The 27511-nt window shown below is 44.3% G+C and overlaps 4 protein-coding genes across 10 annotated transcripts in view; 2 read left to right on the top strand and 2 right to left on the bottom strand.

The window, feature by feature from the left end:
- Positions 1–38: 38 nt before the first annotated feature.
- On the top strand, positions 39–10834 carry slc6a18 (solute carrier family 6 member 18). Of its 2 annotated transcripts, XM_027030971.3 has the most exons (12): positions 39–200; positions 1648–1788; positions 3115–3252; positions 3471–3652; positions 6120–6230; positions 6710–6822; positions 7097–7225; positions 7616–7772; positions 8266–8470; positions 9454–9613; positions 10046–10208; positions 10494–10834. In XM_027030971.3, the coding sequence occupies exons 1-12, from the start codon at positions 44–46 to the stop codon at positions 10704–10706; spliced, it is 1869 nt and encodes a 622-aa protein (XP_026886772.2). In that variant the 5' UTR covers positions 39–43; the 3' UTR covers positions 10707–10834. The 2 variants fall into 2 exon arrangements, with proteins under 2 accessions (XP_026886772.2, XP_081567867.1); XM_081711741.1 differs by lacking the exon at positions 10046–10208 and having other exon boundaries at positions 10494–10648.
- Positions 10835–11275: 441 nt separating this feature from the next.
- tert (telomerase reverse transcriptase) lies at positions 11276–20480 on the bottom strand. Of its 6 annotated transcripts, none has more exons than XM_027030977.3 (16): positions 20005–20478; positions 16933–18145; positions 16583–16769; positions 16335–16488; positions 15870–16037; positions 15089–15250; positions 14728–14817; positions 14532–14614; positions 14178–14294; positions 13880–13951; positions 13457–13588; positions 12895–13021; positions 12747–12808; positions 12337–12461; positions 12048–12170; positions 11276–11825 (listed from the first exon to the last, which is right to left on the bottom strand). In XM_027030977.3, exons 1-16 carry the CDS (start codon positions 20218–20220, stop codon positions 11722–11724), a joined length of 3135 nt encoding a protein of 1044 aa, XP_026886778.2. In that variant the 5' UTR covers positions 20221–20478; the 3' UTR covers positions 11276–11721. The 6 variants fall into 6 exon arrangements, 5 of the variants coding, with proteins under 5 accessions (XP_026886778.2, XP_081567864.1, XP_026886777.2 ...); XM_081711738.1 differs by having other exon boundaries at positions 13403–13588; positions 15870–16034; positions 20005–20477; XM_027030976.3 differs by having other exon boundaries at positions 13403–13588; positions 20005–20476.
- A 99-nt stretch (positions 20481–20579) lies between these two features.
- Positions 20580–24548, bottom strand: nup42 (nucleoporin 42). The gene is made up of 7 exons (XM_027030972.3): positions 24232–24548; positions 23416–23632; positions 22965–23053; positions 22419–22495; positions 21764–21850; positions 21550–21649; positions 20580–21294 (listed from the first exon to the last, which is right to left on the bottom strand). Exons 1-7 carry the CDS (start codon positions 24365–24367, stop codon positions 20819–20821), a joined length of 1182 nt encoding a protein of 393 aa, XP_026886773.2. The 5' UTR covers positions 24368–24548; the 3' UTR covers positions 20580–20818.
- A 319-nt stretch (positions 24549–24867) lies between these two features.
- The window catches only part of cyp51 (cytochrome P450, family 51), a 15161-nt gene continuing 12517 nt past the window's right edge, over positions 24868–27511 (top strand). Inside the window, exons 1-2 of the mRNA XM_035523840.2 lie at positions 24868–26923; positions 27066–27164. Of these exons, the coding sequence (XP_035379733.2) occupies positions 26765–26923; positions 27066–27164 (258 nt within the window). The 5' untranslated portion in view covers positions 24868–26764. The remainder of the gene's footprint in view (positions 26924–27065; positions 27165–27511) is intronic.

Raw genomic sequence — 27511 nt, 5'->3', positions numbered from 1 at the left:
ACTTAATTTCAGGGTGTTCAGCTGCACAGACCTGAAGCTGGACATGGCGCAGAGAAGAATTCAGGAAGATGAAAGGTATGAGACAGAGGACCGTCCCAAGTGGGACAACAAGGTGCAGTACCTGCTTACCTGCGTCGGATTTGCCGTGGGTCTGGGAAACGTGTGGAGGTTCCCGTACCTGTGCCAGATCTACGGAGGAGGTGAGGGGAGACTTTGTGGAGGAGAACCCATACATAAGCCTGAAGATGCAGCTGGAAAACAACAGTGTAGAGCACAGGGAATCGATCCAGATACACACAGTATAAAACACAGGGAGTCAACCTGGATACACACAGTGTAGAAGACACGGAATCAATCCGGACACACACAGTGTAGAACACAGGGAATTGAACCAGACATACACAGTGTAGAACACAGGGAATCGTGCCAAATACACACAGTGTAGAACACTGGGAGTCGATCTTACACAGTAGATTTCCAGGGAACCTCTTGGAGTAAGTCTTATTAAGCACTGAATTCTCCATTTGCCTTCTCCTTAAGCCTGTGGATTCATGTGAAATGATTGTCTCAGAATAAGATATAAAGACCCTGAAACAGATATTTGCTTCAGCACAAACCAGTAAAACTGGTTTTGGTTTTATTGGCAAATTAGTTTTACTCAAATATTGTAATGATTCAAAGTTCTATGTAATATGCCTTGCCTTACTCCATTTAGCTAGTGACTTGAGATTTTATTTACAGAGATAAATAATTTAGTTAAAGCTAATAAAAGACTGAAGTAAAATAAATAAACAAATAAGTAAACAGAACTATATAGGCCTTACTGTGTATGAGAAACAATGACTAACATTCAAGAATCTAATTAGACTACAACCTCTATCTGATATCTGGTGTAAATTTAAAGTCTCTACATGGACTGTGGAAAAAACTTTTAATGTTGTGACCTGGATTAAAATTTTAAGATGATTATTATCATTATTATAAACTGATCTGTGCTGTTACTGCTATTCTGTTACTCTGTTATTACTTAAGATTCATTGAATTCAGGTAGGGTTACTTCATTATTACATTTAAAACAATAAATTATTTTTTAGAGTACACAGATTTGAATTTTTTTTTTTTTTTTTTTTTTTAATAGTGATAATCATAATATTTAAGAAAAACTATAATTTGGCTTTCTAAGTTCTGGTACAAGTCTATGAAATGTTTATGAAAAGTGATAAATCATATCAAATGCTGTAACAATGTAAACATGTACGTTGTACTTAACGATGAAAGTTGTACAACTAAATGAAGAGTTTTCAAATGATTCGGGCCATTTGTTTAAAACATTTGAGTTAAAACATCAGGTGCTGAAACGTTTGTTGTTTAAAGCATTTGACTGAAAACTGGATGACCTTTTTACTATTAAGATTATAGCCACACAATGATTTTTAAAGAATCTTTTTCATGGACTCTGTATACATGCTGTTGTGATAGCAGCAGATGACTAAAACTCCTTCCGTTCAGCTCCAGTGTTGAATTTCTAAGGCATATACATGCATCTAAAGGCAGTATCATGTGCATCTGTTTTTAGAGCTATTAGAAATGTGGGGTACATTGATGATTACCATTCTCTGTGTGTTTGTGTGTGTGTACATGCAACAGGTGCATTTCTGATCCCTTACCTGATTGCGCTGGTGTTCGAGGGATTGCCCCTCCTCTATCTGGAGTTGGCCATTGGGCAGAGTCTCCGGCAGGGCAGTATTGGGGTCTGGAACTCCATCTCGCCTTACCTGGGTGGAGTTGGTCAGTAACCTGCACTGTACCTTTAATCTGAGTTCTTATTTCAGTGAAGTTGGTCAGTAACCTGAACTTTAATCTGAGTTCTTACCTCTGTGGCCAGTCAGTAACCTGTAGTTTAATCTGAGTTCTTACCTGGGTGGTGAATACAAGAAGGATCCCTATGTAGATGATAATTTAATAGAAAAGGGGCAGATCAAAAGGGCAAAGAGTAATCCAGAAAGAGAGGAAGTTCAAAAACATGGAGATGGTAGAGAGCAAAAACCAGCAAAAGTACAAGAGGTTGGCAGGGATAAAAAAAATACTAGTATAGTATTTACACCAGGTATGAAAACAATAAAATACAGATTAGGGTTACCTGAGATTAGGGTTACCTGTGGCTAAATGATACTGAGCTCTGTGCATCACACAGCTGCGGTTAGGTTTAGGATTAGGGTTTAGGATTAGTTTTTAGATTAAAGTTACCTGTGGTTAAATGACTTGTATAGTGATATCACTCTTCTCACATCACTCAGACGTCAATAAAACACACCAACCACAATAAAACACACCTTCCACAATAAAGCACGCCATGCCATCCACAATAAAACATGCCATCCACCATAAGGCTGACAAATTAAACATTGTGTAAAGTAAATGTAAGGTGTGAGGTATAAGCTTCCACTAAAATTATTTTACAAAAGACAGTTTAATCTAATTTTAATTTATTTTGATGTTATTGTTATAATATTTAAATTTTTATCTTGTGTTATACAAGTTGTTTTCATTTTAACTAATTTTATTTGATCTTTCTCTTATGCAAACCACCATGAGTCTAAAAATGTTCTATACAAATAAAACAGACTTGTCTAAAGGTAAACGTACTTTAAGGAGAATCTAAAACCATACTAGGAGTCTTTTGATTTGTATCAGGTTTCTTTAGACAGAATATTTTTCCATGATCACCATAGCAGTGGTCATGATATGCAATCTCCATTTTTCTTTAACAATTACTTTTTAAATTAAATAATATGGTTAAGTTTAAAAATAGCTTTAGAAACAATGATGACACAGAAAGCCGAGTCCTGAATTTCAGACACAATTGATCTCAGACACAGTGGATCTCAGTCACAGTGGAAACTCTGTGTGTGTCTGAGGATCCATTTACTGCAGACAAAGACACACTTCCATTAAACTCTACCTAACAAAACTGCACTGGATAGCTGAAGAGACAGTGCAGTAGATGAACCACACTGAAACGATATTAACTGCATACTGCAATGCCTGAGCTCTGTGTGTGTGTGCGCGTGTGTGTGTGCGTGTCTGTGTGTGTGTGTGTGTGTGTGTGTGTAGGTGTAGCTTCCATGGCTGTCTCCTTCCTGGTGGGGTTGTTCTACAACACCATTCTAGCCTGGGTGCTGTGGTATTTCTTCAACTCCTTCCAGGATCCTCTGCCCTGGAGCCAGTGTCCACTTAATGAAAATCTGACCGGTATCTCCACACACACACACACACACACACACACACACACACACACACACACACACACACACACAAGCACACATGTAGACATGAACACAAAAGCAAATATGCATATATATGCATGCACACTGACAGCCAGACACACACAAAACCACACCCAGTTTTTCCCCTTTGGAGTGACTGTCATCTGAACACCACCCTACATGTTCTGTGACGTTCTTCCACAGACTACGTAGAGGAGTGTGTCCGGGGTACTGCAGCGAACTACTACTGGTATCGTGTGACACTGAACATCACCCCGGACATCAGTAGCAGTGGCTCCTTACAGTGGTGGCTGGTGCTGAGCCTGGCCCTCGCCTGGAGCATCGTCTATATCTGCTTCATACGTGGCATCGAGACAGTCGGCAAGGTTGGGCCACACTTGTGCTGCAACAGAGTCATAAACACCATATACTACCATTAGAACAAAGTCAAAAACACTGTAATACTACCATTAGAACAGAGTCATAAACACCATATACAGTGGTGTGAAAAATTTTTTTTCCTGATACCTTATTTTTTTGCATGTTTGTCACACCTAAAAATTTTAGTTCATCAAACAAATTTAAATATTAGACAAAGATAACACAAATAAACACAAAATGCAGTTTTTACATGAAGGTTTTTATTATTAAGGGGGAAAAAAATCCAAACCTACATGGCCATGTGTGAAAAAGTGATTGCCCCCTAAACCTAATACCTGGTTGGGCCACCCTTAGCAGCAACAACTGCAATCAAGCGTTTCATGAGTCTTTTGAAAAACAGCAACTGCAATCATGAGTCTTTTACAGCACTGTGGAGGAATTCTGGCCCACTTGTCTTTGCAGAATTGTTGTAATTCGGCCACATTGGAGGGTTTTCGAGCATGAACTGCCTTTTTAAGGTCACATCACAGCATCTCAGTCGGATCCAGGTCAGGACTTTGACTAGGCCACTCCAAAGTCTTAATTTTGTTTTTCTGAAGCCATTCAGAGGTGGATTTGCTGGTGTGTTTTGGATCATTGTCCTGCTGAAGAACCCAAGTGCGCTTCAGCTTGAGGTCATGAACAGATGGCCAGACATTCTCCTTCAGGATATGGTTCCATTTACCACAGCAAGTCTTCCAGGTCCTGAAGCAGCAAAACAGCCCAAGACCATCACACTACCACCAGCATATTTTACTGTTGGTATGATGTTCCTTTTCTGAAATTCTGTGTTACTTTTATGCCAGATGTAATGGGACATACACCTTCCAAAAAGTTCAACTTTTGTCTCATCAGTCCACAGAGTATTTTCCCAAAAGTCTTGGGGATCATCAAGATGTTTTCTGGTAAAACTGAGACAAGCCTTTATGTTCTTTTTGCTCAGCAGTGGTTTTCATCTTGGAACTCTGCCATGCAGGCCATTTGTGCCCAGTCTCTTTCTCATGGTGGAGTCAAGAACACTGACCTTAACTGAGGCAAGTGAGGCAGTTCTTTGAATGATGGGTGGGGTCTTTTGTGATCTCTTGGATGAGTCGTCGCTGCGCTCTTGGGGTAATTTTGGTCGGCCGGCCACTCCTGGGAAGGTTCACCACTGTTCCATGTTTTGTATCTCATTTGTTCTTGAATTTCTTTGGATCACAGCATGCTGTCTAGCCTTTGAGGATTTTTTGGTCTATTTCACTTTGTCAGGCAAGTCCTATTTAAGTGATTTCTTGATTGAGAACAGGTGTGGCAGTAATCAAGCCTGGTTGTAGCTAAAGAAATTGAACTCAGCTTTCCAAAGATGTGATAAACCATAGTCAATTTATGCTTTAACGAGGGGGCAATCACTTTTTCACACAGGACCATGTAGGTTTGGATTTATTTCCCCTTAATAATAAAAACCTTTTAAAAACTGCATTCTGTGTTTACTTGTGTTATTTTTGTCTAATATTTAAATTTGTTTGATGATCTGAAATTTAAGTGTGACAAACCTGCAAAAAAAAAAAAAGATATCAGGAAGGAGGCAAACATTTAGAACAGTCATAAACACCATATACTACCATCAGAACAGTCATAAACACTATAATATCCCCATTAGAACAGTCTTAAACACCATACGCTACCATTAGAGCAGAGTCATAAACACCATATACTACCATTAGAACAGAGTCATAAACACTATAATACTACCATTAGAACAGTCATAAACACCATATACTACCATTAGAACAGAGTAAAAAACAGGTACTGTGAATTTAAATGACAGCAATAGGTTATTTATGTTCACTATAGTAGTCATTTGCCTCTCTGGTTGGTCAGTAGATTATTGAAAGTTCACTATAGCAGTCATATCCCTCTCTAGTTAGTAAATCAATTATTTAAGGCGGTCTAAAGCTATCATATCCCTCTCTGGTTGGTTGGTAAATTATTTAAGGTGGGCTAAAGCTGTATATCCCTGTCTGGAAGGACAGTAGATTATTGAAGGTTTAATTAACTGCATCATATCCTATATGACCTACAAAATAGCTCAAGCTGACTTACTGCAGTTAAATGACCATGAGAGATAAACTGAAGCTGGCGTGACTAAATGGAAGCCTAACTGATGAAAACTATGACTGGAAAAAAAATACAATACCGTTAGCAAATGTTTCAACTTTAACGACCTTAAAGTACGAACGATACAGTGATATCTGGGAGAAAAAATGAAAAGGTCTCATAACATTTTAGCTCATCACAGGATGTAGAAGAAGGTGTTTTCAAACCACCATATTCATTTATCTCATTGACAAAAAATCTTTAGACCCCACATACCAAATATGAGAAAAAGTTCCCATACCCGGTGTTGACTGTAATAGTGTGTGTGTGTGTGTGTGTGTGTGTGTGTGTGTGTAGGCTGTCTATGTAACAGCTACATTTCCATACCTGGTGTTGACTATCTTTCTGGTGAGGGCACTCACTCTTCCTGGAGCTATTGATGGACTGGAATACCTTTTCACCCCAGACGTGAGTGTCTCTCACACACACACACACACGCACACACACACACACACACACACACACACACACACACACACACTTCTATATATTGCACTCCAGAATTCATGTTCATAGAAAAAGGTAGTAGCTTTTACATAATATCCACAGTGTAACGTGTCACTTTCTCTTTCCCCATCTGTATATGAATATGTATGTGTGTGCTTGTGTGTGTGTGTGTGTGTGTGTATATGTGTGCACATGTATGTGGTTGCATGTGTGTGTGCATGTATGTGTGTGTGTGTGCATGTGGGTGCTTGCTTGCGCGTATGTTTGTGCTTGTATGTATATGTGTGTATGTGTGCACGTGTGCATGCTTATATGTATGTATATATGTGTATGTATGTGTGTGTGTGTGGGTGTGTGTATTTGTGTGTGTATATGTGTGTGTATACGTGTGTGTGTGCGTGTGTGTGTGTATACATGTGTGTGTGCGTGTGTGTGTGTAGTGGGGTGTTCTGCTGAATCCACAGGTGTGGCTGGATGCTGCCACACAGATCTTCTTCTCTCTGTCTCTGGCCTTTGGGGGCCTCATTGCCTTCGCCAGCTACAACCCGAGAAAGTAAGAAAGCCATACGACTCTGCCCACAGCCACACACAACCACACCCACATTCATAACCGTGGCCAGACACACCCACACCCACTACCACATAAGCCAGAAACACAACTAGATATACCCACACTCACAACTATATATAGACATGTGCACAGTAACATACAGCAACACCCGCAACCAAACGTCTGTAGGTGCATATTTTACTGTGCATATGTCTGTATGTCACAGGTATGCATTGTTATAAGTCACTTCTTAACAGTGATTGTGTGTGTGTCACAGGAATAACTGTGAGAGAGATGCTTTGTTAGTCGGCTGTATCAACAGTGCTACCTCCCTCTATGCCTCCATACCCATATTCGCCATTCTGGGATTCAAGGCCACAACCAACTTCAACAACTGTATTACCAGGTGTGTGTCTTAATGTAGACATCACAACAACTGTATTACCAGGTGTAATATTATTATCAGTCTATACACTATATTGTTTTAAAATGTTCCAAATGTTTATTGCTTACACTCCACTGTACAATATATATTTAGTTTGCAGACATGTAATCATGTCAGTTTCATTAAGAGACACTCACTTCTACATACTAAATCATAAAAAAACCCACACTGTTTACTAAACACTACATACTGTACACTGCACAATACATACTGTATCCTAAAATACTACACACCGTATATATATCACACTTCATATTAAAACACTGCACACTATACACACCCTTCAGAGTACATACACACACACACGCACACACTCCGGGCTAGTGGTAAGCTATTGTCTTTCTCACACAGCAATGTCTTGAAACTGACCAATGAGTTTGACATTGCTGAGAAGAACATCACAGCAGACAACTACGACATGTGGCTGAAGACGTTGAACACATCCCATCCTGACAGAATTAACTCTTTGGAGCTCAGAGAGTGCAACCTGAAGAGGTTTATGGACCAGGTAACAGCTCTACAGTCCATACATCAACACCCTACATCACTTCTACTGACCGTCACTAAACACCTCCCTTTGAGAAAGTCCATGAGATAGGGGTGCAAAATTTATCTTAAAACATTAGGGTACAATTATTGCTAGGAAAAGTGAGCACGGTGTAAATTGGGATGTCAGATTCCTATAACATGCCCATATAGCTCTTCATGTGGGAACTTAGGGACCTGAGTGTCAATCAGATGAAACCAGAACCAAATTCTGATCTTGATCCATATTTCCTATATTTTAAAATGACATTCCCTGCTCTCTGATTATTACTAACATTCACTGCAGACAAAGAAGTGATCACATAATAACATGATATTGGACTGAATGCCAGAGAACACTCAGAAATGAACATTTGTTAGACTAGAACAGCTACGCTGAACTCCACACTAAGCAGAACACAACAGTGATCCTCCATCGACACCGTGGTTCAGTCTACGTCTCCACTCTGCTCCAGAGTGTGTCTGGAACGGGCCTGGCCTTCATTGTCTTCACGGAGGCAGTGATCGAGATGCCGGCCTCGCAGGTGTGGGCCGTGCTCTTCTTCATCATGCTCTTCAGCCTCGGACTGTCATCCATGTTCGGCAACCTGGAGGGCGTCCTGACACCACTGTTCGACCTGCACATGGTACCCTCATGGGTGCCCAAAGAGCTCTTCACCGGTATGCACACACTAACACACCCACATACCATTATACACCATTAAACATATACACACACACACAGACATACACACACACATTTGTTTACGTGTTGAGAACTGCACAAGAGCTTCTGCCCCCTGGCTGTCAGACTCTGAACACTATGCATGTTCTTTAAATGTCCTGCTCACAGCACCCAGACACGTTGACTAATGTGACTCACACAATACTGCATGTCACTTTGTCTCACTTCAGTCTCAGATTCCTTTGCCACGTCCTACTGTATACACTGGCTCCAGGAGACACCTTATTTCATCTCACTGTGTACTGCACACTGGATTTAGCTGTAATGACACTAGAGATCTGCTTGACAGTAACCATTAACTAGAATCAAACCCAGGACTGTTCAGGTCATAGGTAAATTCGTTGGCTGTTTAAATATCCAAGATGATCAAGATGGACCAATCCAGAACCCTGACCCATCTGACCCACCTCAACTGAACTGGCAGTAATGATGGGAAAGTCCCAGTGCCCTAGTCCTGGTTGGGGTTTGATCTGTAGATGTACTGCCCTGCATAGTTTTAACCCCAGTCTAACCCATTTTGCTTAAAGTTCAGATCTTGTAAACGATGGACTTGGCTGCAGCAAATGTGTGAAATATAATTGGTTTTAAGATTCACATATGTATTCATCAGTCTGTATGGAACTTGTGACACTGAATACACATTACCTGTGCTAGTGGGACTGGATATGGCCTTGCTACATGTTACATATGAGGTGGACTTACCTGGGCAGGTGTGTTACGTATGAGGTGGACTTACCTGGGCAGGTGTGTTATGTATGAGGTGGACTTACCTGGGCAGGTGTGTTACATATGAGGTGGATTTCTGGCCTGCTTTGCAGTAGGCTGTATAATTCATCACTAGGTCACTGATTCTCACCTTCTCTCTCGTTCTCAGGTCTGTATAATTCATGACTAATTCCCCGTCTGTCTATCTGTCTAGGAATAATATGCATGGTGTCATTCCTGGTGGCTCTGATCTTCACCATGGGATCTGGGAATTACTGGCTGGAGATCTTCAACAGTTATGTGGGATCCGTTCCTCTCCTCATCATCGCATTCTTCGAAATCACCAGTGTAGTAGTGTTCTATGGCATGAAACGGTAATCACACACACACACACACACATCACATACACTGTCTGAGATTCCAACACACACACACCATCACAACCATCACACTGCATCACACAGTCTGAGACACACACACACACACCCCATTACACACTCTTACACTGTAATTGCCTTTACTGCGATGTTCACATTTCACACAGTGCTCTGGAGATCGTCCAATCCTCAGGTAACTGTTTCCCAGCAGTGCTGAATATAACACACTGTATTACTGTGGGGATTAAAGAATCTGCCCCAGGTCTGTCGTGCTGAGTCTCTCTCCATGGGGCAGGAAACATTCTAGTGCCTCAGCTCACTGAGCTGACGTGTGCCAGGACTGGCCAGTGAGGCGTGCGTGCTCACGGCTGGTACTGAACGCATGCTGTGAAGATCACAAGCTCCCTCTGCTGGCCATCTGCCCGGCAGATTCAGCGAGGATATCGAGTTCATGACGGGCCACCGGCCGGGTCTGTTCTGGCATCTGTGCTGGATGGGGGTCAGTCCCCTCATGCTGCTGGTGGTGCTGGTGGCCTATGTCGTCGTCCAGGTACAGGTCCAGCCTCAGTACCCCACCTGGAACCCCAGCTACGTAAGTGCACTGGCATGACTTCCTGTGTGCGCGGCTGATCTAAAGTCAGCTCATATCCTCACTCAGAGGTGCAGGTATAAATGGTAGTATAAACTTTTACACCCACTTGCTTCTGAAAAGTAATTTGAACTGCTTTCTGTGGTGCACTGTTGGAGCTTCAACTAACAGGACTTTATATAATGTAACCTGCTGTAATGTCCTTTCATTGGAACTTTTATTTAAAAAAAAGAGGCATGACAAACATATTTTCTCATCACTCCTGTGTGTGTGTGTGTGTGTGTGTAGACCCTGTTTCCTGAAGCGGAGGTGAAGCCGTACCCTGACTGGGTGTTTGCCATCTGTGTGATGCTCTCTGCAGTGCCCGTTGTGCCCATCCCCCTGGTGGCACTCTACCACCTCATCAGGCATCTCACCCACCCAGAGCAGCACACGCGGGACGAGCCCCATGTCTCCAACCCCTACGACAACAAGGCTTTCAGCTCTGAGCCCCAGTTGTGAGGAGGACACTAGGACTGTACGGGGCAGAGGACACCGTACTGCTACATGTGGAAAATTAGTTGCCTGCTCAGCAACCACACGGGACTGACATTATTTTTATCAGGGGCTGTAAAAGCCCTGATGGGGTTAGAACATTATAATCATTATAAGTTAATTCGATGGTCCATAGTCCAACTCACAGCTCCTCCCTCTTACCAAATGTAGTGTGACCAGCATGGCAGAAATGCTACATAAAACTTTTTATAAACAATGCAGTCACACACACCATCATGTGATGTAGATTTTACACGTAGATTTTATAAGTGAAAGTGTTCAACATCCAGCCAACCTCTGCTCAGTGGTCTCAGAGATCAGAATGAGAGTGACAGCACAGAGGTCACAACAGGTCATTATTGATATGACTGACAGATCAATAGTAATATGACTGAGAGCTGTTAGTGATAGGAGAGAGCTCATTATTAATATGTAATGGATCATTTTCATCTTTGCCTGGACGCAGTACTGATGACAATGAACCCAGGAGGGACGGTGAACATGTTAAATTTCTGATTAAAAACAGAACTTTCAAGTTTCATGCTTAACCCTTTATGTTGAAAACATTGGAAAACATCAAAATGCTTTTAGAGAACATGATGAAGTTATATGTTTTTAACCAGTTATGGGTTATATACAATGAGAACATCACCTACAACTTTCTGTCTCACCCTATATCAAACAAAACCCTTAACGAGGGTCATTTGCTTTTGGTAGAGAAGGCAATACATTAAAATGTTCAGTTGATGTATTTGGATCATGTGACAGCTAGATGTCTACACTTTAATGAGGAGGATTTTGAGAAACTCTCACTGCTGGGGTTTATGTTGAAGCAGTGGGTGTCTCCTGCCACAACACACCCGGTGCACTATTACACAAATCTACACTCAACACTGTTCAAGATATGAGGTGAAGAACAAGACAGGGCAGATGAGAGTCTGGCAAAGACATTCCAAGCAGCGGTTTCTGACTGGACTTTCCTTTATGTTCGGATAGTCCTGAAATCAATGGGGAAAGTGGGCGTGGCTGCCTGGAGGACCCGCCCCAACCTGATGCCACGGAGCATGCTCAGTAGGTGTCTCCTCCCTGCCACAGAGAAGAGGCACAGCAATATTAAACACATATGGTTAAAACAAGTCACTCAACTAAATCAGGACACACACAGTCATGGGTGAAAACTCTGGCATATAAAACTAACTGTAATGTGTTCTGACTTAAACCTAAAGTGAAATTATGTATCCTTTATGTTTCATTAGAGCCCAGGTAGTGAGAGGTTGTGCCCCATGTTGCTCCTGGACTGTCACTCACGTTTGTGTAGGTGGGGCAGCAGGCAGCGGTAGGCGGGATGGTGGCGATTCAGAACCGCCTGGAAGGCAAAACAGCAGAGGAGCTCCACCCCTTCATACTGCAATACACCATCACCATTCACAGCTAGAGAGAGAGTGTTTGTATTTAAAATATGAGAATTATGAATACATTCAGTAGTAGAGTTCCTGTTTGTAAGAATATGCTTGTTATGGTCAACATATGTTATGTGCGTGTGTCTCTTTCCTGGGTTGCTGTGTGTAAACCTTGTGTGTGTGTGTGTGTGTCTTGCCTGGGTTGCTGTGTGTAAACCTCCTGTGTGTACTTTTGGCCATACTCCAGATCATACGTAGGAAGAAGCTTGGGTTTGTCCTCACACCCTGGCCCAGCGGCAAACTCCTCACACACACATGAAACCTGAACATACACACACCACCACCATCTCTCTCCACTACAATACACTCTCAGGACTAAAGCAGTCCAAGCAAAAAAACTGTATCATAATTCTGACAGCACAACTTTACAGTACGACAGACTCACATGATTGAGTGATGATTTTGACCAAATATGAGCTACTTTTGACAGGCTTCTGCGTGTTGGAGAGAAGTAAGTCATACTGCCCCTTAGTGTCAGGTTCTGGGACATACTCAGACCTTGCCTGGTGCTACCTAAGCAGGATTCACCAAGAGGTTTGACTCGCACCTTAAGGCCTGCAAGAGGAGGAGTTTATAGATGTTCTTATACACCGCCTCCACAGAGTTCACCTGAGAGAGAGAGAAATGAAAGAAAACCTGATCCTCAGTGTGTTTGCACACGTGTGTGCGCGCGCGTGTGTGTGTGTGTGTCTTACACGCAGATCTAGAAAGATGATGTCACATTTCAGCCTGAGGACCATCAGCAGCTTCTGTCTCATGAACATGGCTGCAGAGTGGGCAGAGCCTAGTGTCAGGCTGTATCGCAGTGATAGGCCAGCATACCTGAGGACCGGGAACACAGACCAATGACAGCAAACTGATACCTGCTTCAGTCAGGAGTGTTTTTAACTGGACTTATTCCACAGACTAATACATTAGAAACACAAAACACAATACTAAATCCAAACCATCACTCATAATAAAAGACACCACAAGGCCACTATGCCATTCTCTCTCCACACTGTTGTTTCCTGCTGCAGAGGGGGAACAGTCCTGACCTCAGGTCAGTCCATGAACTCAGGCCATATAACAGCACCAGAGAGTAAGGGCAGGTTAACGAGGGCAGGTTAAGGCGTCCTCCTCCCACACCCAACCAGGTCAAACAGATGTGCAGCTCTTACACCTCCCTCTCCTCTACACTATCCTCCCCTCCCACGTCTCTACCCAGAGTAATCGTTGTAGACGTCCAGCGTGCATGTGTCAATCATCAGCCCACACCAGGGGAAGAGGCAGTGAGGAGGCAGCTCCGTGACCTCAGTGAAGGGAAGGTCTTCACACACGGGGAAGTTCACAGCCACCTTCTGAGGGTTGATCTCACAGCCGTAATCAGGAACTCCAGCTAGCAAGGTCCTGTGACACAGATGACCGGACAGAATGAGGTCCTGACACAGAGAAACATAGATAACGGCAGTGTAGACAGAGAGAGAAACACTCAGCGAGAGAGAGATAGTGAGAGAGACAAAGTGTGACAGACAGTGAGAGAAACAATCACACTTTCCATCTCCCTACAGCTCCTTATAGAAAGTTACACACCCCCACAGAAAGAGTTACAAACCCCAATAAGGGGTTGCATCTAACATTGTACGATGTATTTAACAATGAACATAATCTTAGTGGAAGACGCATTTAACACAGTCATACTTTAGAAAGTGCACAGCTTTACTGAGTTTGGGAGTGATGAGCAGGAAATCATCTACCAGCCGCATCAAACACCTACAGAAAAGAGAGAGTCCACACGCGTGCACACACACACACACACACACTTTACAATACACCAGTACACTACTAAAATGGTTAGAAGAAGAGTGGTGAATTATGGACAGTAGATCATGGGCCAGTGAGAACAGCTAAGGTAGAAAACACAATGTGCAGGTATTAGAAGAGCAGACTCACCTGCGTTCTGTGAGGTAAAGAACAGTGGGGTAAGGAACAGACTCACCCTCCACTGTCTGTGATGTCCTTCAGCAGAGAGTTTTCCATGTGGCCATAGCACAAGTTACACAGCATGGTGGAGACGGCAGAGCCCTGAGGAACCCCGCACACCTGCCGGAACCATCTAGAACGAACACACACACACAGTCAATCACAGAGCCCTACACAGAGTCAGACACATATAGACACAGACACATACACACAGACAGAGACACACTCACACTCTAAAAAACCCAGTCTGAGATGTCACAGAGGCCAACAGCTGTCAGGTAATAGAGCATAAGAGGGAATTGAATTGTGCAGTGGGCGGAGCCTTAGAGCATGACAGGATAGGCGGTGGGTGGAGCAGTAGCAGACGTACCTCTGATCGTACTGAATGACATAGCTGTTGAGCATGTGCTTGAAGAACTGCATGACGTCGGCAGCCCTCACCTCCAGAGTGTACTGTAACATAGACCAGAGTGTACTGTAACACAACAATGTCCTGGAACACAACATCACAGTGTACTGTACACCAGACAGACAGGTGTGATGGCCAATCGTGATTGATCACTGACCTTCTCCACTAGAATGGCATCGTGTATCTGACCCCTGACCTGCTGCTGCAGAGCAAAGCCCTTCATGTTCAACGGCTCACACGCCTCGGCCTGGTCTCACACACGCACGCACACCCGTGCACACACACATGCACACACCAGATCCCCTAATGAACCATGTTCTGAATTCAGTAATAGATTTACATACCATTCCATTAAATATTGCGTGTGTCTTGCAGTATCAGAGTCCAGAAAAGGTAACACATAATAAGATATTATTTATTTATGAGTGGAGTTTGAAGTTCTCCCATAAACTGATGCAACACCAGCCTCCACAGTAAGAGTCAGAGCAGTACTGGTCTCAGGTCAGAGAGAGTGTCACCTTGGTGCAGAAGTGTTTCCTGAGGTTGTGTGTGGAGTCTCTCCACACTTTAGCGTAGTGTCGGAGAGAGAAGCAGTCGTCCTGAACAGGACCCAACACCTCCTGCACCACCTCCAACAGCTTCGCATGAGGAAGACTGTCATACGCGCCACTAATGTCTACCTGCACACGTGACAGAGAGAGAGAGTGAGTGTGAGTATAGAGTATGTGAACAGTGTAGAGTCAAAGTGGAGTGATTGAGTTTTTGTAACACTGGTGTTTACCAGTGTCTTTGTCAGAGTATGTGAGCGGTACGTGAGTGTGTCATATTAGCAATGTACGTGAGTGTGTTATATATTGGCAGAGTACATGAGTGTGTGTAATATTAGCAGTGGGCAGTGGTGTCTCAGTGGTTAAGGTACTTGACTAGTAATCAGAAGGTTGTTGGTTCCCACCACTGCCAAGTTTCCACTGTTGGGCCCGCGAGCAAGACCCTTGACCCTTAACCCTCAATTACTCAAGTTGTACTCAGTCATAATTGTAAGCCGCTTTGGATAAAAAGCGTCAGCTAAATACCAAAAATGTAAATGTGTGTGTGTGTTATATTAGTAGAGTATATGTGTGTGTTCTATTAACCTCCCCAACCACTGTTTAGGAATTTCACTTTATCTGTACACAAACACTTTGTTTGTGTTGGGGTGTGTGCATGTGTTGAAGTGTGTGACAGTCTAGACCTTGACAAAGTACAGGGGTTGGGGAGTGTGTTTGTGTTGGGGTGTGTGTGTGGAGAGACAGTCCAGACCTTGACGAAGTACAGGGGTTGGGGAGTGTGTTTGTGTTGGGGTGTGATGGAGCTCAACACTCTGTGGATGTCCTGCCGTCCCCACACGGTTGAGCCCAGCAGTACAGGCTGCCTCCGCACACACACCCCCAACACGTTCTGGAGGTCCCGCACTGAGCTCTGGAACTGCTACAGAACACGAACACACACACACACACATAGCCTAAAATCTTGCTTTAAATGAATCTTTTTAATCAAATAAAACTGAATGTAACCCTAACATGATTTTCACCCACTGCCTGACTGTCCCTATCAGAGCTGTACCTGTCCCAGCTGTACTGAAAATTCAATTTGCTTTTTATATGCAAAATGTTTTGTTTTTTAGAATTTCACATATTTTGATATCAAGCACACATGCACAGACACAAACAGACAAACTCTCTCTCACAAACACAAACCCACACCACATGCAGCTGTGCTCCAGACCTGCAGGGCGGCACCTGAGCCACTCAGTCGTGTGATTGCTCGCATGCTGCTGGCTTTGGGGATGAACCGTATGCGAGATGTTACCATGGTTTTGGGGAGTGAAGCCACCTGTGGGGGCATCAGCTCCTCCCATTGACCCTTACACAGGTGCTCCCTGCAAAACACCAGAGGAGAAGAAAAAGAGGAGACAATAAACCAGAGGAGATGATGAACCAGAGAAGAACAGCTTGCTGGTGTGCAGGCTTCACCTGAAGGCAAGCTCCTGCAGCTTTGCCCAGACGTCTCCCCGGTAGAAGCGCAGCGTGTGCTTGTGGCCTGCGCTCTCAGTCACGTAGAACATGGACCTGACCAGACCCAGAACCACACTGTGTAGCAGCCAAAGCAGGAACTGGCCCAGTATCCACTCCCTGTATCGCTGCTCACTGGGACAGTGGCCTGGGGGAGAGAGAGAGAGAGAGAGAGAGAGAGAGAGAGAGAGAGAGAGAGAGGATAAAAGTTTCCCCTCTATAATCATGTTGAATGGATGTGCTGTGTGCTAACAGATCCATCATTCCTGAAACACACACCCACCCACCCCTGTTTCCAGGGCAGGACTCACGTTTCTTGTGCCCCAGCCAATGGCAGTCGCTGACCCTCATCCTCCACATGATATGTGCCAGCGACAGCCTCTCAAACCTGCCCAGCCGCAGGAAGTGCTTCACGCAGGACAGGAAGTGCAGCATGTTACCTTGGGAGCCCCAGAGTTCGTGCGGTACCACCTGACGCAGACACTCCCTCACAAACAGATACACCCTGTAGAAAGAGCAGTGGGAGCCCAGCAGAGAAACCATGTCCTCCTTCCCCTCGCCCCCCGAACACTTCTGACGCAGGAAGTAAGTGTAGGAGCACTTCCTGTGCTGTCGCAGGAGCTGGCTGAAGAGGGGAATCATGGAGAAAAAGCGTCTGGGGAGTCTACGTGGTTTGGCTTCAGTGCCAGACAGGTAGGCCTCACCCTGCAGGAAAACCATCCTCACAAGATCCACCCCCTGCAAGCGCTGGGCTCTGCCCACCCCTCGGCACAACTTCCTGTTGAGCAGAAAGCTCTTCATGCCTTGCCCACCGTAGAGCATGCTCAGTACCCGGACAGAGCAGTGGGAGGGGCGGGGGCAGGGCTGATTGCTCGGCTTCCAACTGAAATAACCCTCCCGTGGGGCAGGGCCAGGAGATGCTGGCTCTGCCACCTCCCTCTCCACTACATTGGTCATTTTTACATCTTCAGGACCAAGCCCACCATGTTTTATAACCTCTACATATCTCTTCTTTGCTGGTCTCCTATCGCTCTCTTCCTCTCCATCTCCTCTCTTTCGTTTTGCAGTGTTTGCTGTGTCTTTGTGATCCCTCTCTCTTCGTTTTCTGGGTGGGGCTGTGGCGCAGTTCCTGGGAGGGGCTATGGCCATGAGCCCCCGTGTTGTGTTGCAGGTGTGCAGTGTGCTAGCAGTGAGGAAAAACCCAGACCAGGTACGCACAGGCAGCAGGTCGTAGACAGGCGTGCCGCACACCTGCACCACACAGGTAGGAGGCACAGCGGTAAACACAGAACAGTCCTGCAGCAGGAACTTGGTGACATCAGTGCCGAGTCTCTGGTTGATCTTCCTCCACAGATGACTGTCGCAGATGAAGGCAGCGCTCTGAGAAACAGCTCCGTGGAACTTGAACGGGTCCGCATCTCCCTGGATGTCACAGTAATGATATCCAAACTTCAGAACGTTCCTCTTCTTCTTCCGCTTCATGTGGTTGAGCACAAAGGCCAAAACCTCAGGCAGCGTGCCGAACTGTGGGGAGACAGGAAAGAGCCGTGATTAAACCCCCTGCAAAGAAACCCTAGTGATTAAACACTCACAATTCAACCGAGCAATTAAATACCAGTGATTAAACCCCCAGTGAATAAATGGCAACAATTAAACACTCGCATTTAAATGTCAGCAATTAAAACACATTAAACACCAAAAATTAAACCCCAGCAATTATACACCAGCAACTAAGAGTAAATTAAAGCTGTAAATCAAGTGTAGCTGTGAAGGAGTTATCAGAATTAGCTGAAAGGGTGGGTCAGTGTCTGTGTTTGAGGAGAGAATAAAGATTTAGCACAAATAAAGATATTAGCATGCGTGCTCAGAGCTGGAGAGGTAGTGGGTTCTTACAGGATATGATGGAATAAGCAGGATATGATGGAATGGGCCCAGTGTGAAACCACAGTGGATATCTGACATCTCATTAATTACAAAAGACTCTTAAATCAGCTTTTTTAAAAAATCACATTTGTTTCTGAATTCACAGCTGGCCTCATTATGACAAGCAGTAGGCTACTGGTTACTGGCCCAGCCGCCAGGATGTCACTGGTTACTGTGGTTGTCTGACTGAAAGTTCATCTAGATGATGTGAAGTCCAGTACCTTCACCACTGATGCTAATAAACTGAATGTCAACGACTACTGACTACCACACCAGTGATGATCAACACACTCACTTGGAGCAGGACGTAGTACATTTGTAGTATGTATATGATTGCAGTAACAAATCAATATTTACTTCCTTAAATTAAGCAAAAGGACCTAATCAACCCATAGTTACATTCCCAAAGGCAGGGAAGATGATATGGCTGCTGCAGTACCAAACAACTGTGGTCTGCTCACCAGTCCCAAGTTCACTACTGGCATGACTGACACGAGTGGAGCTGTGGTACACCCACTACCCAAACACCAAGGGTTGTGTCCAGGTCATTTGCTGGGTGGTAATATCTGAAACCTCTAAGCAGGCTCATATGGAGAGAAGTGTGTGATTTCTTAAACATATAGGTTAATAAACGCTAAACCTGAAAGCAACACTTTTTAAGATGAAGTTGTACCTTAGTTTATTTGATATCCATTTGTATATTAGAGTATATAGGCTTATGCAAGCCTGTAGCATGGTCACCCAACTACGGACCTCGATAGAGCAAAAAATACAATTTAAAAGTAAATACAAATGGATTTTTAAAAATACTCAAACATGTTAGCATAGTCTGCTGTGTGAAGTCTGGACAGTATTTCATAGTAGTAGCCTGCTTGGCTAATGTTTTCACACAACAGTAGGCCTACGAAACTTTTATCTTATCGTACTTTATACCGTAGAGGATAAAATACGTAGCTCTAATGTTCTTACGGTTTATTATTCATTCAGAAATGCGTGATTAACATTAATATGAAAGCTGCACACTTCCCTTACCGTAAACTCAGATAATAGGGCTAATCCAGTAATGGCCAACCGGTTCAAACAGAATCCCGGTAAATACAGCAGTTTGAGTGTCTAATGATTACAGCTCTAAGGGTTTCACCCACACACAGATCTACAGGCTTGTACATATGCACACTTCAGGAAAGCAGAGGGGTACTTAAGAAGAGAGTTACTGCTCTGAAGACGAACTACCACGCTGTTCGCTGGTGCCGTTACCAGCACCGGACCGGCGACACGTCCACAGAAAGTCTGGGACTTTGCACTTGCTTTAAAAGCGTAAGGCACGATACTCTGGTGAACACTGTAAAACCCGCACGTCTACGGCTCAACTCTCCAGACCCATGTTACCCCTCAGACACTAAATAAGCACACTGATAAACAGGTGCACATGCCACGTGCTTCAGCGCGAGCCTGCCTACCTGCACGCAGCTCGGGCTTTGCGGGACAGCGCGCTCCGTGCACACGAGCACTCCGCGGATCAGACACTTGAAGCGGCTCGTGTCGGAGTCCTCCACCAGCACGGGCCTCCTTCCCTCTGCAAAGACCACGCACTCTGAAAACTCTTCCAACGTCTGCACGTGGGGATACAGACATCTGAGGATCCCAAGCACGCGGGTTAAATTGTTTTCCGACATTTCCCCCACCCTCGCCACGCGCACAAGTACGCCGACGTTTCCGTTGGGCTCGCGCAGCAGCTACCTTTTCTCGAGGTGACACCTCGGCGGTTGTCTCATTGCAGACAAACGCCCGGATGTTAAGGACCTTCGTAATCTGACACGCGCTTGGGTGACTTAAAGGTACCGCGCTCGAGACTCCGCTGCAGTGAGCTCCTGCTACCAGCAGCACCTGCCTAGAGGTGCATGAACGCGACCAGAACGAATAATCAGAGAAAATATAAAGTCAGTAAAACATTTCTACTCATGTCTTTAACCTGTGCTGGACGACTCCGCCACAAAATGTGAAAGACTTTTAACATGCTCTAAACAAGCCAAAATTAATGCACATAAATAAACAAGTTTATTTAAATTAATTTGATTCTCTACAGAACTAAATTATCAAGTTATTAAAAACACTGAAGTAGTCATTTATCCAAACATTTATTAACCCACAGCTCTAAACATCCAAGATGTCCAAAGTGCCTACGTATGCTGCAGGCTGTGATCCACAGACCTTCAGCACTTCCAGGAAACGACAGTTCAAAGATGCGCAAATGTCCTTCCGCACGTGTCCAGCTCAGACTGTCAGTAGCTCTGCGGGTGGGGGTCGAAGGGGGATTTGTCCCAGGGTGAAACGCGCAGCTGTGAACTCCTTCAGCTCATTCGCGGTAAGCTCACTCTGAGGGGTGTAGAGTTCTGAAGCCCCTCCAATGAACCCACTACTGCTGCCAGTCACCAGGCCAAAGACACCGCCCCCTGCTGGAGTGGAGGACCCGAAGCCACTCCCCAACCCTGCTGCGGAGGCAGACGGCGTGGAGGAGGAGGAGAAGCTGAAGCCGGCGACCGAGCCAGACACAGCAGCAGACGTCTTAGCAGCCGCAGGAGCAGTGAAGGAAAAAGCAGAGGCAGATGGGGTCGCAGGTGTCGCGGCAGAACCGAACACTCCCACTGATCCGAATCCAGACGGGCCGGGCCGGGCGCCGCTTGAGCCGAATCCTGTAGTGGCCGAGGAGAAACAAAAAGTAGCACTGCTCTGCAGACTTGAGCCGAACCCTGAAAAACACAATTCAGTAACACCCATAAACACAATGCAAATCTTCACTGCATTCATCCGCTGGGTTTGAGAAGGGATGAATGTGGACCTCGTCCACACAAACACTGAAGCCTGCCCTGGTCTGACCTGGACCCTCAAACACACACAACCAGCTTTCCTTTGCCATGTGCCTTCAGCCATTTCTCATTTCTGAGTAGTTCTACAATAGATCTCTGTAAAGTTCAGCACTTACACACATTGTTCATACAGCTCACCTCCAGCTTGAAAGCCAGATGAAGATGACAAACTAAACCCTGATGATGATGAACTGAACAGCCCTCCACCTGATGGTCTCGGATTGCTCAATTCTGCTGTCTAAAAATGAAAAAAGCGATGCACACAGTCAAACTACAGTTGAACCTGGATAGGCAAACAGAAGCTGTGTAAGCATGTGGGTCCTCCCAGGCAACAGGGTGCAGCAGTTCTCACCATGGCCACACGTGTGGAGGGGTTCATGATCCTGAGCTCCTGGACTCTGTCTCTCCACTGGTTGGCCAGCTGCTGAACAGAGTTAATCTGAAACAACAACAACATTATGAAAGCACTCTCCTATGTAATGACAGACAATACATCTACTGTCCATGTCATCCTGACAGGCAGAGTAGACTCATACACAACTGACTGTAGCCCACAGACACCAGAAGCATTATTTTAAATAGTGATAATTTAGAATGACCTCGGCTAGCCTTACAATGAGGGCGTGTCACTGGAACACAGTAGATAAACATTACACTTGTATACAAGGCCGCACAGGATGACAATTCTGCACACAGTTGAAATTAAAAACTGTTCTGCACAAAGATAAATGCCAGAGACAGCAAAGTGACGTTTTAAACCCTCCTAACGTCAGAGTAGAGATGGCACAGTGAGGTTTTGCACCATCCAGAGGTTTGATAGTAAATCTGTGTAAATCTGTTCCAATGTTTTCTGAAATGTGGAGAACATGGCTGGAATTGAAGGACTGAGGTGTGAAAACCACATAGAATTTTTAAATATTTGGGGAAAAAAAATAAAGATTTCAAAAAGGGCCCTACATGTGCGACAGAGGAAAGTGTAGTTTTAATGGGCTTTAAAGTTTGCTTACGTAGGACTCAACATCTCCAGAAGATCTTCTGGTGTAGTACTCCAGTCTCAGCTCTTCAGGCGAGAGCTCCACAAACCCTGCACACACATGCAGCAACAAGCATGTTTACATGATGCAGTATTTCAGTACATCGTTTACATGATGCGGTATTCCAGAACATCGATTACACGTCACATTTACATGACGCGGTATTCCATAAAATCATTTACAAGTCACATTTACATGACACGGTATTTCAGAACATCATTTACACGACGCGGTATTCCAGAACATCGTTTACATGTCACGTTTACATGGCACAGTATTTCAGTACATCGTTTACACATCAGTTTGATATGTTTGTATCACGCAGCCAGAAGAGCACAACCCTGTCTAAGCCCTTGACTGGCAGTCCCACACTATCATTAGGGCGGTGGTGAATCACACCTAGTATAAATGCACTCATGAATTTCAAGTGATCTAACCGACAACTGTGCAGAGATGTGAAAGACTGAGCGTTAAACACAGATATAGTTGAGCTCTTTGAGATGCCAGTGGTACACCCACCTGAGATGGGGGCCTTGAGGATGGAGTAGGTGGAAAATGGCCACTGGCCAGAGCTCTGCCACACTTCCATGTCCTTCTGGATGGCTTCCCTGTGAAATAGAAACAAGTTCATCTGTGGCACAACCCACCACACACACCGAAGACGTGATTCAGGCCTGTCTTCTCATGCCTACACCAATCTGCCATATTTATGGCAGCAAAACTGAAGGAATGGCAATCTCAGTGTGAAAGGAAAGGCAGTCAATACACACTCTGGGGGACTCATGAATCTGACTGCATTTATAACCAGTTCATTTCAGAGGCATGGCAGAGACCAGTTATGTTTAAAACTATCAGACACATCTACACAGGTGAACACCACTACAGCTGAACAGCTCAGAGCGAGAGCTTTTTGGTACAGTTGTCAGGTGCATGTAGGGTTGGGTTCAGCATACACCGCATCACCACTCACAGGTGCTTCTCGTTTTCGTCTCCTGAGCCTGCTCCGCCATCGAAGTTACTCTGAGAGTTCAGGGTTGAGAACCTGTTCTGGGAAAATCCAAAGCCTCCACCTGCACCGTTGCTGCCTCCACCCCAGTCGACCCCACCACGTGAGGGGGTGGAGGGATGGGGGCGACCCCCTCCACCAGAGCGCTGGGAGGGGTTAATCCACACCCGGTTCCCAAAGCCTGAACGAGGGGACAGAGCCATCAGCTTGTTTGCACATGAAATAAGTGAGTGCACAAAGAACACAATCTACACCAGTGTTTCATGTCTCAGTTGGTCCGTCAGACAGTTCAACAACAGCTATGCTAATGAATCGATGCAATCAGTCAGGTGTTAGACAGACAGACACACTTATAGCTTCACTTTACATATGATGGTGACAAAGGAATAAATGCAATTATACAAACATTTATGAAAGAAGAAGAGTTCTGAGTAAGAAGCAGGTCACTCAGAGACGCCTTGCAAAGTTCAGGGAAAGCTGCAGTCAGATAACTAACTAAGAACGCGTGGTACTGTAGGGTCCTATCTTCTACACTCAGTGCCGTAGAGCTGCATTTCCAGCTAACTATCAGTAGGTACATATGAGATATGAGTGCTACCTCTGGGTAAACAAATACGAGCTAGCTAGCTACTTCACATCATCGCTAAATATAATAAATGTCTGTGTATTTGGCATTACACCAACTAATAAGATTTTAACATGATTATCAGTCTTTACATGACAGTAATCCACAGTCCACACACTGCGCTAGCATTAGCGCTAACGCTAATTGGGACCCACCTCCGCGGTTAGACTGGTTAGACTGGTGTCCGGGCTGGTAGTCTCCGCCGCTGCCTCGGCCTCCCCTCGGGTGCTCATTCCAACATTTCTCTCCGTACCGACATCTTCCTTGAAGAAAAAAATGACATACAGACATTTTAACGAAAGTAATAAAACAAGAACCTAGGATAATCCCTGCGACACGATAGCTTTGAGGGTCTTCTTCTACGTCTTTTGAGGCGCTACGGAAGCACACCGCCCCCTGCGGCTGACAGACTCACAACGCACTCAACCCAATGGAAACGGAGGAAGCCCCCACTACGGAATGAAAACCTAACAGGCAACAGAGCAATGTAACCTAAACTTGAATTTAACTGCCCCACTCATACATGCAAGTTTGAGCTCGAAGTTTAAATGCAAATTCATGTACAATTTGGTGGACTTCTTCTATTTACAGAGACATTTGGGTGCTTTGTGAGTACCTTCTTAATTTAAAGAATATTTAAATTAAAATGTTTGCACTCGATGACCATGTTTGCACTCGATGACCATGAATTTCAAATGTATTTCCAAATCACCAATATATTAAAGGAGAAACAGAACTTATCCTCTTTGCAATAACATTATCACCCCATCACCGCAGTCTCAAAAACACAATGTTGACCATATAAATACCATTGTACATATCTAGCCTATGTAAATACCATTGTAAATACCTAGGCCATATAAATACCATTATAAATACCATTGTAAATACATTTAAGTACTTATAAGCATAACTATTTTCAATCTGTATCAATGATGGTACTATTGGCATTGTTTCTGAATAAATCATATTATGGTTTCCCTTTCTTCCTGCACTCCCTGGTTCCATGCTTTAGTTTCGTTTTCTCCACCCCCATCTGTTCCTCTATTCCACTCCTTGTTTTAGTTTCTGCTCTTCCCATGTTCACCTGTATCTGTTTAGTGTCTGATTGTCTTGCTTATTTAAGCCCTGTGGGTTTGTCTTAAGTTTGTTGGTTTGTTGGTTGTGGTCAGTGGAGGTTTTTGTGGTTGTTGCCGTCAGTAGCAGTTGTTGTGGTCGCGGTTGTTGTCGTCATCGGTAGCAGTTGTTGTGGTCGTGGTTATTGTCGTCGTCGGTTGTTGTGGTCGTGGTTATTGTCAGGGGAGGTTGTGGTTGTTGTCATCGTTGTCGGCAGTTGCGGTTGTTGTGGTTATGGTTGTTGTTAGGGGTGGTTGTGGTTGTGGTTGTTGTCGGCGGTTGTTGTGGTCGTGGTTGTCGTCGGCGGTTGTTGTGGTCGTCGTCGGCGACGGTCGTGGTGGTTGTTGTGGTTGTGGTTATTGTCGGCGGCGGCGGTTGATGTGGTTGTAGTCGGCGGCAGTGGTTGTCGTCAGCGGCGGTGGTCGTGGTGGTTGTTGTCGTTGGCGGTGGCGGTTGTTGTTGTCGTCGTCGTCGGTGGTTATCGTAGTCGGCGGTGGTTGTGGTTGTTGTTATGGTGGTCCAGCTATGTGTTATATTACCCTCAGCACACCTTAGGCTCTGTTTGGTTTAACATTCGTGTTTCCTCATTTTAATAAACCGCCTCCTGCATTTTGCATTCTACCTCTCACCTTGTTCCTTTCGGAAGTGTAACACTGAATATTAAACAGTAACCAATTTATTAATAGGACCAACATCTGGTAACACACTGCATTTCTAATGAAACTTTAGTTAAATATGGGTTGTGTATAAAATAACAATGTATTAGATGCAACAATAGATTTTGATAATAAATACTTAATATGCATGTCATTTGAGGAGAGCAAGAGGGTGAAAATGGTAAGTGATGGTCAGACAGAGAAGGAGCGAATAATGGCAAGATTAAATTAGATTAGATTACATCCAGATGGAATGCCCTTTATTTGATCATATATAGGGGTGGGCCATGATAAGGGGTCTAAGCCTACCTGTACCCTACTCTAACCCATAATCCAAGAATCCTAAATGGAATGAGCTAATTATTTGCTAAATGAGATGTCATAAAATAAACTGTATTGTTTCAAGCTTTTTAAGGAGTTCATAGCCTTTCAAAATAAACCATATAAAACTGCTCGTGTTTTTTTAAATGTTACATTCAATAAGACGGTATATTAATAAGTAACCAATGGAAGAAGACTCCGCACAAATTCAGACGGTGGGGGTTTGCACGTTGGGGACCGGAGCAATGACATCAAATAAGCAGACATCAGTCCATACAGCGCGCACCAATCAGCGTGCGAACCACGCGCTCGGCACGTGGAGTCACTTGATGGACACGTAACCGCAGCCAATAGAATGCGGTGCCTGTCGGACGGGGCGGGGACGTTTCGTGTTTGTATTTACTTTTTAAAAATTTTTTTACAAGTAGCCAAATTAAGGGATTCTGGACCGACCAAAGTGAACAAAGTAGTATATTAGGTTAATTTTTAATGCCAAAAGCACAGAAGTGCTAAACAGAAGTGCTTTTTGGCATCTTGTCTCGACTGTTTAAGAAAGCATCTGTTCGTCGGGATTACGGATTAAGGTTGAGGGAAGATGAGTATTGTGGAGGTTCAGCAGATGGTCGGAAACACCGTGGGACAGATGAGCGAAAGTCTCCCAGCGCTCATTCTGGTGACAGCGGCGCTCTCACTGACTCTGGCGTACTTCTCCAAACTGGCGTTTAGGCAGCCTCGGTCACAGGGCACAGATGAAGTAAGTAAAAACGTCTCATGTTGTCACGAAGTCGCTTTTTAATTTAGTTTAGGCTCTTTGCTCAGTTAACAACCTTGCACGCACCAGGTTCGAGCGAAGATCATTTTCAATACAGAACTGAACTGAGTTTCCTTTTCAACAGAAATATCCTCCACACATCCCAGCAAGTATCCCAGTACTGGGCAATGCCATTGCTTTCGGGAAAAGCCCAATCGAATTCTTGGAAAATGCATATGAAAAGGTAACAGTCTATAATATTCTATAAGGAGGTAATACTCTACATTTACATTTACGGAATTTAGCAGACGCTCTTATCCATAGCGACTTACAAAAGTGCTTTGTCATTTACTCATAGAATATATCCAAGTACAGTATAGTAAATTAGAATTAAAATACCAATGAACTAGAATACTGTAGAATACAGGGATGAATGCTGATACCTAGAAGTGCAAAATACATAAGGTCTATCTTAAACAATGATAAGTGCAATAAACAATAAGTGCTAGAGTTTGTTAAAAAAAACCCATAAAAAGTGCCCTACAATAAGTACTAAATTCTTCTATAAGAAGGTAATACTCTATAATACTC

This window comes from Electrophorus electricus, chromosome 4 (genome assembly GCF_041902795.1).
Source record: "Electrophorus electricus isolate QZ-2024a chromosome 4, ASM4190279v1, whole genome shotgun sequence".
Lineage (NCBI taxonomy): Eukaryota > Metazoa > Chordata > Actinopteri > Gymnotiformes > Gymnotidae > Electrophorus > Electrophorus electricus.
This window is presented reverse-complemented; position numbering and strand designations above follow the sequence as displayed.

Coding starts and splice junctions, on each gene's coding strand:
- slc6a18 (XM_027030971.3), top strand. CDS start 44: ATGGCGCAGAGAAGAATTCAGGAAGATGAAAGGTATGAGACAGAGGAC. Junction 201..1,647: donor GTGCCAGATCTACGGAGGAG/GTGAGGGGAGAC, acceptor TACATGCAACAG/GTGCATTTCTGATCCCTTAC. Junction 8,471..9,453: donor GCCCAAAGAGCTCTTCACCG/GTATGCACACAC, acceptor CTATCTGTCTAG/GAATAATATGCATGGTGTCA.
- tert (XM_027030976.3), bottom strand. CDS start 20,220: ATGTCGGAAAACAATTTAACCCGCGTGCTTGGGATCCTCAGATGTCTG. Junction 16,489..16,582: donor CTGCAGGAGCTTGCCTTCAG/GTGAAGCCTGCA, acceptor GGTGTTTTGCAG/GGAGCACCTGTGTAAGGGTC. Junction 16,038..16,334: donor GCTCAGGTGCCGCCCTGCAG/GTCTGGAGCACA, acceptor CGTGTTCTGTAG/CAGTTCCAGAGCTCAGTGCG.
- nup42 (XM_027030972.3), bottom strand. CDS start 24,367: ATGTCTGTATGTCATTTTTTTCTTCAAGGAAGATGTCGGTACGGAGAG. Junction 23,054..23,415: donor GACGAAAACGAGAAGCACCT/GTGAGTGGTGAT, acceptor TCTATTTCACAG/GGAAGCCATCCAGAAGGACA. Junction 21,851..22,418: donor CTGGAGATGTTGAGTCCTAC/GTAAGCAAACTT, acceptor TTGTTGTTTCAG/ATTAACTCTGTTCAGCAGCT.